At 42.8% G+C, this 11,774-nt stretch overlaps 1 protein-coding gene across 2 annotated transcripts; it reads right to left on the reverse strand.

The window, feature by feature from the left end:
• Window positions 1-266: 266 nt before the first annotated feature.
• On the reverse strand, window positions 267-11,774 carry LOC111854976 (TRPM8 channel-associated factor homolog). 2 transcript variants are annotated; one of them, XM_023833526.2, is made up of 8 exons: window positions 11,488-11,774; window positions 5,206-5,868; window positions 4,076-5,067; window positions 3,848-3,942; window positions 3,361-3,574; window positions 2,031-2,270; window positions 1,264-1,601; window positions 267-742 (listed from the first exon to the last, which is right to left on the reverse strand). In XM_023833526.2, exons 2-8 carry the CDS (start codon window positions 5,805-5,807, stop codon window positions 500-502), a joined length of 2,724 nt encoding a protein of 907 aa, XP_023689294.1. In that variant the 5' UTR covers window positions 5,808-5,868; window positions 11,488-11,774; the 3' UTR covers window positions 267-499. The 2 variants fall into 2 exon arrangements, with proteins under 2 accessions (XP_023689294.1, XP_023689295.1); XM_023833527.2 differs by lacking the exon at window positions 11,488-11,774 and adding an exon at window positions 9,266-9,349.

Consider the following 11,774-nt stretch of genomic DNA (forward strand, 5'->3'; position numbering starts at 1 on the left):
GCCAGTGTAAATACCTAAGCACCTGAAATACTCAGCGACCTTGTGGTGGGGTTTCAGGAATGGGGCAAAGAATGCGTCTGTTTCAGTAAAGTGTGAGAGCAGCAGCAAGCTTGGCGAGATCACGGAGGCCAGGATGACACTGCAGAGCCTGACACAGTGTGTGTGATATTCCAAATGCCTGAAGTGAGTTTACATTCCGTTTGATGTTGATTGTGCACCACAACCGTATCTTAGAAAACACATCGGTCCAAAAAAAGACACAATAGTGAGGTAGCATGGTTATATTTTTACGAAAAATAACCACTAGGTTTCTTTACTGTATTAGACACCTTTATTATTTATTGTTTATTTTACTGGATCTTATTTCTCTTCCCAAAGTACAAGTGAATCATATATTTCTCTCTCCACCTATTAAAAACATATTGATAAAACATGAATGGGAACCTTGCTTTTTCTAACTATGCAAATGCATTACTTGCTCAGCCTTAGAGCTCTCCATTCAAGCATAATTGACCATTGGGTGATCACTCCAGACTGGGAGGGCAGCCAGATTTTGCTCAAGACTGGCGCTAATGGGCCAGCCCCAGGCTTTGAAAAAGGGTGCCAAGTTTTGGTTGACGGTTTTGGAAAAAGTCTCGGCGTACAGGTTCATTTTTCCATCTCTGTCATTAGGCACATTTTGCATGTTGTGATAGGCAGAGAAGACTTTCTTGAAGGCCTCCCAGCCGAACTTCTCCTGGAGCTGAGTGACAGCAGAAGAGAAGGTTGGTAAAATCGCACGGCACAAGACGAGAGATAAATTCTTCTGGCTTAGAGATTATAAAAAGAATTCTAGATTCTGAGCAGTGTCTGAAAAGGGTTTTCCTGACCAGAATTGAATTCTTCAGTGTCCTATTCCAATCCATCACAAACTGCAAAATGTCTAGCTCACATCAACCTACAGAATCCCTTTGAGTAAAACACATAGCATTCCTCACTAATACAGCACAAGTTTCATGGGAGTTTCACTTACACAGAAATTTTCTGAGGGCATAATGAAAAATGATTGGTTCAGAGAGATGACCAATCGGATTGTGGAGAAGGTGGAGCAAGCAACTAGAGTAGGCAGACCAACCAATCATGTGTCTTGGTCATACTTCCTCTATTTGTTTGGACACACCTCCTCTACAATCTGATTGGTTGTCTCTCTGAACCAATCATTTTTCCTTTTGCCTCAAAACATTTTTGGGTAAATAAAACTCCCATGAGCATCGAGTCTCTTACCTGTATGTAGGTCTCCAGTGCCGTCCACATCTCCCACTTGCCATATTGTTTCCCTTCCTTCACAAACTGTTGAAGCCTCTGCTTCCTGTTGTTGGGATTGACAGCCTCGTGGGCCTTGGCCCGGGGAACACCCAGGACCTCCTCATGCACATAGATGGACCACAGGTTGCAGGTGCACTCGGTGGTATTAGGGGGAAATTCCCAAGCATTCCGCTGCTGGTTGTGGCCCAGCTCGTGGATTGCACCCCAAATGCCTCTCTCACGGGCCACCTTTGGTTCCAGGAGGCATTTCACAGAGTGGCCATGCAACATAATAGGGTAGCCAGCATGCATGAACCCTGGGGAATGGAAAGTAATGGGAGTTACCCACCATAGTAGCTCATTAGCTTGGATGAGGATCCAGCACCTGTTCGCACCACTGATTCACTGTCAGAAAACAAAAGAGTACCAATTTGTACCTTTGCTTGTCACTAAGTGTACCCTCAAGGGTCTGCCCTTAGCTGTAGGTCCTTGTACCTTTTAAGATACAGGAATCGACTCTGAGAAACATTTTTGTACCATCGGGGGTACATTAATGTTACTTGTACCTTGAAGATGTTCCTCAGAGAACATCTGTGTACCTTAAAAGGTACATTTACCTAAAGCTAGGGTACTATTGGCAGACTATTGAGGGTACAGCCCCAGTAACAAAAAAAGTACAAATTGGTACTCTGGACAGTGTGGAGATCGCCAATCGCTAACACAATGGTGGCGAAGAACAGACTTGCCATGAGATATCTGCACGTCGGCCACAAATCGCTCCTTGCGGGGTAATTTGGCAGGGATGGAGGCCAGGTCAGCCACGCCTTTCATGATGCTGTCCCAGAGGACGGCCACCTCATCCGGCCTGTCCAAATCCTGCACCATCTTGGATTTCATCGTCAGGATGATGTTATCAAACTCCAGCTCTGCCCAGGGAGCGGGTGCAGCTCGCAGACCACCCACCCACTCTGCTACTGTGGTCTTTCCTGGTGGGAAAGGCAGGGATTCAGGGTTATATCTGATGCCCTATGTGGTCCATGCTGCCTGAGGCAGGTCCCAGGACTCCCTGTGAGCCAGTCAAGATAAAACAGCTGGACATAAAATATAACAAAATATATTAAAATATGCAAAACATATTGTAGAGGGTGGTGCAGTGGTTAGCACTGTTGCCTCACACCCCTGGACCAGGGTTTGAGTCTCCACCATGGCTGCGTGTGTGGATTTTGCATGTTCACCCTGTGTCATCATGGGGCTTCCTCTGGTTACTCTGGTTTCCCCTCACAGTCCAAAAACATGCTGAGGTTAATTGGAGTTACCAAATTGCCCATATGTGTGAATGGTGTGTGAGTGAATGGTGTGTGAGTGAATGGTGTGTGAGTGAATGGTGTGTGAGTGAATGGTGTGCGAGTGAATGATGTGTGAGTGAATGGTGTGTGAGTGAATGGTGTGTGAGTGAATGGTGTGTGAGTGAATGGTGTGTGAGTGAATGGTGTGTGAGTGTGCCCTGCGATGGGTCAGCGTTTAACGCTCAGAATAGACAGCACCTAGTAACAGGATTGTTGTGTCACTTACCTCCAGCCGGATTACAAAAATATTTTACTATCAAGGGACTGAGTCAATGATAACATCTTCCAGTTGTTTAACCTACAATCATCCACCATCCATGCATCTTTCATAGCTGCTTAGCCAATGGAGGTCCAAAGAAAATCTGAAGCCTTTCTGAGGTTGCACAGGACAGCAGGCCCTTACCAGGTCCCCCGAGAGGACCACCTTGAATGAGATGCCAGCCTATTGCAGACAAGACACTCATACACACAACCCATGCTATGGGAAATTTTGCGGCACCAATTAACCAAACGGTGCATTTTTAGATCTGGGAGGGCAAACCTCATTAAAAATCTGCACGAACACATGAAGAACATGCAAACCCCATGACATGTAATCATGTGATTCCAAAATATGTATATGAGATTGGTTCCAATATCTCACTGTACTTTTATGCTACGAGGTATTATCTGGTCTATAGATGTGCCATTGATCTTTCAGGGTGTCCCCATCGGGGGGAGGCATTCTTACCAGATTTGTAGTAGGGGGCAAGGATGGCCCATTGTGCATGGATTTCAAAATCCCCCACTGTGCTGTTCGGTGGTGCTACCAAGTAAAGTAGTCCACCCCAGAGGTTTGACACCAGGATCATCTCTGAGTTGACGGGGAAGCGCTTGTGCACCACAGGTGCTCTCCTCAGTTCCCCCGCATTACCAAGGTTGTCTGTCTGGCAACCGATCTGCAACTAGGGAGGGGTCGAGTCACACCAAGGTTACACGCTCACTAATCCAGCCAGCAGAGACCTATACTTGTGTTCAGAGGTGGAGATTTCAGGTTCAGAGATTACAAATCCAGATCTAGATTTTGTTTCAACCAACCAGTTGAGTATAAAGAGTCACAGTCACAGAGTACTCTACTGGTTGGTTGAAACAAAATCTGGGTCTGGATTTGTACTCTTTGGACTTGAATTCTCCACCTCTGCTTGTGTTCTCAGGCAAGTTAGGTGACAAGCATTTACCTGCCAACCCTTCCCAACAATCATCGAAGGAACTGAGATATACGTTCTCATTCCAGGTGAGAGGTACAGGCCGGTGCTTTTCCATTCTTCATGGCCTGAAGATGAATGTGATACATATTCTGGGTTAATGTAACAAACTACAGTGGATCTGAAGTTACGATGTATTCATAATATTTCATACATTTACATGTTTTGTTAATGAATCTTAGGGATTGGGTGAAAAATCACCTGCGGTGTTTCCATTGATAAATGCTTTGGCGTTGGAAACAACAGGTAGCTGGTTCTTCTGTTTGACAATATGGGGCACAATTTCATCTGGATTGGGCAACGCCTCATACAGCTGGCTGCTGACATTGAGGAGCAAATGCTCTTTGGGATCCTTGATGGGGCGGTTCTTGCCAACTTGGGGCACTCCGCCTTGCTTCACCACGCTGGTGAGCACGGATAGGATGGAGGCGTAGGAGTGGCAGTTGTGAGCCTTCATGTGCAGGTAGGCGCTGCAGTCTTGACCCAGGTGCTTCAGCGAGTCCTGTTCACTCTGCTTCAGAGGCTCCCCGCACATCACATGGCCTGCTAACCGCTGCAGCATGGGTCGGAAGTGGTAGACTTCCGAGCAGGCCGTCTCAGGCTTTGGGGCCTTGTAAAGGCCTGCGTTCACTGTGCTTCCCAAGATGCTGATACCCATTTTATTTAGGATGCGGTTGCCCGGGTAAGCAATCATCACTCTGTGGTTGCCATGGTTCTGAGCCCAGGCCCATGCATGGCCAGCAATGAGGAGACCTTTTCCTTCAGCCACAAACCCCTGAATCCTCGTGCAGTGCTCGTCGCTATAGGACTTGCAGACGTACACGCTGAGGTCCTCCCTGAAGTTGGTGAGCTCACAGTGCAGGCCAGACTGGGTCAGCAGGGAGTGGGCAGCAGCCAGGTTGGGATGGACACCCACGCACCCGTTGCGGCCCTCGTCCAGCCAGCGCACCGCGTTGCATAGGAAGCGGGACAGCTCAGCACGGCCCAGGTAGCCCTCGTGGGTGCCCACGATTACACGGCCCTGTCCGTAATAAGCTCCGGCAAAAAAGGCCCTGCCGTCACCAGTGGTGGCGATGGGGAAGGCCAACGGACCATGCACCAGGATCTCAGAAGGCAGTGCTCCACCCCTTATATCGAACTCAGAGACCCCGTCCAGCAGGAACTTGTAGTCATCCTTGAAGTCCTTGCCTATCCTAGGATGGAATTGTACAGCCTACATGAAATTAAGTCTAATTGCAGGTACAGAAATGTATGTAGAAAAGTTACGGCTGTGCTTCAAATCACCACAGAGATCCATCCCCCCGTTACAAACCCGCAGCCCCAGCACTTACGACACTGCCAGCCAGCTGGAGGGAATCTCCTTAGGCACTGGGAACATGCCCAGCTTGCCCTTATGTTCCGAGAAGTAGATCCCAGCCACGCTGCACACCTTGTTTCCAGGGAAATCTCTAAGGGCATTCTGGCCTGGGTTCTTCTGGGCCCAGTCCCAGGCCTGCCCAGCCACAAGCAGGCTTCCTCCGCCCTTCAGATAACTCACCAGCTCCTTCTCTGAGCCAGCCATGCTGTAGGCATCTGTGACGTAGATCCCCATCTTCTTCTGGAAATTGCCCACCTCATTGGGGCAACTAAGGCTTTGGGCAAATGAGGTACAAGCCGGGTGGATGCCCACAGTGGGCTTACTGGGAGTGTTCAGCCACGCCAGGACATTCTTCACCACAGAGGGGAAGGCAGTGAGGTATTCCTCATGGCCCAGCACCACAAGGCGCCCCATTCCATAACTGGAAGCAGCCATTAGGACCTGGCCCACGTGGTTCATGGCCAGAGGAAAAGCTTCATCGCCAATTAGCACCAGATCGCTGGGCACTGCCTTTCCTTGGAAGTCCAGCTCCGTTATGCCTCCCATCAGCATGTTGTATGCTTTCACACGGGCCATGCTGCTCTGAACTGGCGAGTCGACGATGCCAACACTAAGTGCGTCTCGTTATAGGAGAATCCTGTGGAATTAAACAAATAACACAAGATAAGATGCAAGATTAAGCGGTGCAATTTGCATCCACAAAATGCACCATTATTTTGTCATTTGAAGTCTTCACATCAGTGTGGTAAGAAAGTATACCAAAAGGGGGCAGTGTCACTCAGCGGGTTAGTGCTCTATGCCTGTAATTGGAAGGTCACAGACTCGAATGACAGGGTTAGCAGAGTGATGTCACCGTTGGGCCCCTGAGCGGGGCCCTTAATCCCCAATTGCTCCAGGGACCGTTTGACCCTGCTTTCTCATGTATGTCGCTTTGGAAAAAAGAATAAAAATGCAAAAGAAAGAAAATCCATTTTAACTCTAGCCTGTTCAGAGTGTGATGCACTTGAGTACGAAAAAACAGGCAGAATGTGTGCAAGTCAGGAGTGTCGCAATGCTTAAGCCCTCAGTCACCTTCAGGACAAACAGAACGGGGATCCCTTGGAAATAGTGACTGCTGAGTAAAGCACTATAAGGCAGACGAGCAGCAGACAGAACTCATGACGGAGAGGACTGAGGGTGAGTCACAGATGAGCAAAGGGTGGGGACCTGCAGAGCTTGAAAAAACATTTGAGTTTCCTGCATTTAAACTACAGCCGTGTGGAAAGCCGAGAACCGGTTCCTGATGTTACTGGGTGTGTTCCGGTAATTGCAATTATGTACATACAAGAACGTCCTCGCCTACCTTGCAAAAGCAAAATCTTTCACATGGTTTACTTTCACCCCACAAGGAATTAGTGTAGCATTATAATAAAATTAATTATGCGCTATTGTACTATTTACAAACAGTGGAATTCATAACTTCCAACATAACCAGAATTCTATACCAGCTTGTACTTTTTAGGCTCTCCTGTTTAAAATGTTATCTGTACCACTGCACTAAGAAAGCTAAGGTCAGTCACCTTATATGAATGAAAAGCATTAAGCTGCAAAAGCAACATCCCACCCTGTATTCTAATTAGGAATATCTGCGTGCATATCCTGTTTTTCTTCTATATCCTGTTTGATTCTACACCCCTTCCAAACAAGGAGTGGTTTAAGGGTGTGGCAGCGAGACAAAGTATTTGTGCTCAGTGGCATTATGATGCGACCTGTCTTCACTTGGTAAGGAAGCTGGTACAACTGATTCACCTGCTTACAAACAAACAAAAATAATATTTTAAAAATCCACAAGACTGTAACTTATACCCAGAGATGTGGAGGATTTCAATAAAATGTACAGGGTTACAAATAAGATATGTTACTTAAGTTTGTCTTTAAGTCAAATTTGTAGCTAAGTCAGAAAAATAATAATAAAGTATATAATAATGATGATTATACGGTAATAATAAAAGTAACTATATACGGTGCTATACTGCACCTCGAGCCGACGAACGGCTAAAGCTACAAATGTCTTTACGAGCGTCACAAAGTAGTGTATGCGTTCATTATTATGAACCATTGAATTAAACCTGAATTTTTAATATAATAAGCTTTATGGCGGTCTGTTCATAAGTATGAGTTGTCCATAAGTTGGACGTTCTTAATCTAATTTAATATACGTATTTAGTTACTTTTGTGTATTTTGTAACTTGCATTTTGCTGGACGAAAAAAAACAGATGTAATTTGTAACAAAATAAGAGCTTAAGAACATAAGAAATTTACAGGAGAGGAGACCTTTCGGCCCATCAAGGTCATTTGGGGAGAACTTAACTAATAGCTCAGAGTTGTTAAAATCTTATCTAGCTCTGATATAAAGGAACCCTGGTTTTTAGCTTGCACTACACTAACAGGGAGACAATTCTAACTCTAACTACATGCTGTGTAAAGTAGTGCTTTCTCAAATCCAGTTTAAAATGTTCTCAAAATACTTTGAGATACTGTATGTTATGTATTTAAAATACTTAATAGAATATGTCATTTGATTTTATTTATTTTCTCACATTTTAAGAACCTTCATCACCAGGCTTACAGACTTTAAAATATAGTCTATCACTGTCTTTTGGTTAAATGCAAATAAATCACGTGACAATCCTGTTGGGCCCAGTTTGCTCGTTGTAAACTTCATTTTCCCATGACCAGTAATCCAAGGAAAGAAGAATCTTTGACGCTCAGTGCAAATTACCTTAAGGTAAAGTATGTAGTGAAATTACTATCAGAAATTGCTCTGTAAATGTCATTATATGACAGAAAAATAGGGCAATAAGCAAACAGCAGTGCTGTGCTCTAGACCTTGTGTATTAGCTTGCTAGCCTACTTGTGGCGTTCTAGTTCATTTCAGCAGGCAGCTCAGGCAGCGGCATCTTGGGGTTGGTCATGTATGGAAGCCTTCATTAGCGACACATCAGGCTGGCTACTCCTGTTCCTAAGGGCAATTTTAATTTCTATCAGCTAAATGTAGCTGTTTTACAGCCACTGAGCCTGTAAAAGGGAGAACCGACTGGTGAACTAGACGTTGAATATTATATGCATCACAGCCGCTGGTTACAGCTTTTTTGAGCATACATCTAAAAAAGTTTATTCCTCAAGTTTGTGCCTGTTCAGCACCCTACTGTAAAACAAAGCGGGAAATTCACATATTATGATAACTAATTTCCGAATGTGTTGGTGCGCCTCCTTGCATGTGCACACCAGCGCCCAGCCAACCACCGCCACTAATTTTGGGGGAAACACTGGGTATAAATTAAGGGTGTTGCGGTTCTGAAACAGAGACCAAAACCGGAATACGAGATCATGAACAATATGTATCGTGGCTCCATCTCCAGGATTCCCCCAACGCCGTTGCAGCCTGTCGAGCTCACAGTTCACAATTAATGCGATAACACATGTAAATTCACATAATTATTATTCTATTTCAAGTTAGGGCAAACGGTATATTTTGTAACTACTACACATTATTAATGCTGTAATGGTACATGTATTCGTCATGTATTTCTGTATCTTCAAATAACAAATTACTTGTATATTTTAATTTAAAACATTTGCTAACACCAGTATTTTTTATTTTATGTTTGATGAGAAAGAATTTGTAATTTGTAACAAAATACTGTTTGATGCATTTGTGCACGTCTCTGCCTATACCTATCAAAGACACACAATTGCTTTTTGTCAAGCAATTGTTTTGAACCATTCAGACTTTTTATCCAGATCTACATATAATCAGCATTTTAACACATTTTTTTCACCAAATATCAAACTATACTTTTAACCTGATTTGTAAATAGAAAAAGATGCTGATTCTTAGTCAAGTTAATATTGCATTTTTGATCAAAATGAGTGCAACACTATATTTCTAAAAAAATAAATCAACAAATTGCAATGATATAAATCAGCACCATTTTCATTTCACACACAATAAGCTAATAAAAGAAGCCAAATATGCATACAAAAAACTTACCCCAAATTGTATATTTCCACAACTGTAGAACAGGTGAGCGCAAGTTGAATGGTAATACATATACTGTATACACACACCTCTTAGGGACCTTACATGACATCACAAACCTGTTTTTCCTGTTAGGGAATTCTGTACATAACTTGGATCATAAACACTGTATTTCATACATACAAACATTTTACTAAATCTTAACTTGCCTCAATCAGACCCTGTACACACTATATACACAGCTACACACTCTTTCAGTTTTTTTGTTTTTTCTTATTTGGCATTTTATATTTAATCTAATCCAAACATTCATGTGAACTGATTTTATTGAGTCTATGAAATAATTAAATGTTTTATATCTCTGAACATAATAACAGCAGTACTTCTCTGGCACCGTAACTTTGAGAGGTTGATGAGGGCGTGGATTTTAAACGAGTTTTTTAATGAGTAAATTAGCTTTCTTTGTTCTGAAAAGGACTAAGGATAAAGAAAACATTAACAAGCAGAGCCAAAAATAAATCAAACACTGAAAACAGTGATGCCAATTTCATGGATATTACTCTTGTTTATCTACAAACTGCTTTGCCTATGTTCACATTAAGCCACAAATAAATAAATAATTTTGTTTTTTGGGGGGTTATGCAGTATCTTCCTCAACCATTCAAATTGGTATATTAAATGGTCACGTGAATTATATATTGTTTGTCATAATGCCCTTGATATGGTGAAACAGTTGCTCAAAGGAGTAGAATGCAAGCTTTTCTCCATATTCTGCCTTGCTCTGTATGGAAAACCAGGCAGCTATTATACAACAATAAATACCAACACGCAAACTGAGCTAAAGACAAAGGGAAAGCATCTTCTACAATCATGCAGCTTCTTTACACCCTTTTTTACAAGCTGAAAGCCTAATAAACAAGATGCAACAATGTTTCCAAAGCCAAACAGAATGGCTTTGATAGCAAATCACCTGCAATTAAACTTCTTCCTACAGCATAGCATTTAGCTGCATAGTTCTGTAGTCTAATTCTATCTAAAATGTTTCCATTTTTTATTAGGTCTACTGTATGCTATTTAAATTATACCTAATTTACAATGGCCTCAGGATTCTGAGATTCTGTGCCAGTTCCGGATGTAAAATGTTAGCTAGCTGGCATGTACGCTTGTCAGACGTGGAGTACAACGAAGAATGTTTTACATGCTGCAGGGTCGACCATAAAGGATGAGAATCAGGAAAACATTCAGGGGCCCAAGAAGTTTGGTTGCAGGTGATTTGCTTTCAAAGGCGTCTTGTTTGGCTTCCGAAACAATGTTGCTTCTTGTTTATCAGGCCTTAAGCTCGTAAAAAAGGGTGTAAGGACACTGCATGACTAATGAAAATGCTTTGCCTTTTTCTTCTGCTCAGCTCTTGTGCCAGTTGGTATTTATTGTGTGACCATGGATAATGGCATCTTTCGTTTAGAGAAGGGTGGGAATATCGGGAGAATTTTTCAGCGGCCCAGCCAGGTCTTTGTGCAGCCCTATTTACAAAATGAACCTAACAAAACGTACAGCATAGCTACAAAATCCTGGCACAAACGAAACACAGATTTGCACATATTTATACATTAACAAGTGAAAGTTTTTTTTAAAGAAATGTCAATGCATATGTGGAAATACGGTGTATTTCTAAAAACACAGATGTCCTTTGCGAATAAAAACCATGGCTGTTTTGTACATTCTCAGATCTCATCATTCCACAGGAAGGCATTTCCAAATATAAATAGGGTTTAGAAACCGTAGGTTTGTTTATATGATCATACAATGCCTGTACACTAAACTCAAGTCCGATCATGAAACACCATTTATGCAAGTCATATTTTTGTACCCGCAGTAATATTTAAGTTAAGTAACGTCCCATTGGTTTTTCGGAGTGATGGGTGACACATTTCCTCATTCTACATCAAAGAGAAACGGATAACTACCTGTACGAACGCTAAAAACACCTTTTTAACTTGCCGAGAGAAAGAAATTACAATAAAGTCAATAGAAACAAGCTTTATTTTCTTTTTTCTAGCTTGTTTTTCTTTTTCAAGGGTGGGAATAACTTTGAGGCTATCGTGAACAGAATCATGTTAGAATGCTAAGTTACCGTAACTTCTACATTTGACAGCGGCTTAGCTAATAGCTACGTGTTACATGGAAAAAAACTTCAGACCCAAGTGTTTCGAGCTATCAAACCCCATACTACTTACTTTCAACTGCGTTTCCTTGTGTGATCTGTTGGCAGATGATTATACCTCGTATTCCGGCCTGAGTACGCCGCAGTGGAAGTCAATGGCGTAGTTCGTGGATATAGTAGATTCATTATACATTTCAAAACTGATCCGAGATCAGCTGTACAATTTCGCACATAATGATGACGGCTAGGAGTGAAGTCAGCAGCATGACACCAAATCAGTCACTACAGCAGGAAATGTATACCATGTATCTTATGCTGATTTAGTACAACAAAGTTCAGGACTCATACGAGAATGTAAAG

The sequence above is a fragment of the Paramormyrops kingsleyae genome, chromosome 17 (genome assembly GCF_048594095.1).
Source record: "Paramormyrops kingsleyae isolate MSU_618 chromosome 17, PKINGS_0.4, whole genome shotgun sequence".
Classification (NCBI taxonomy): Eukaryota; Metazoa; Chordata; class Actinopteri; order Osteoglossiformes; family Mormyridae; genus Paramormyrops; species Paramormyrops kingsleyae.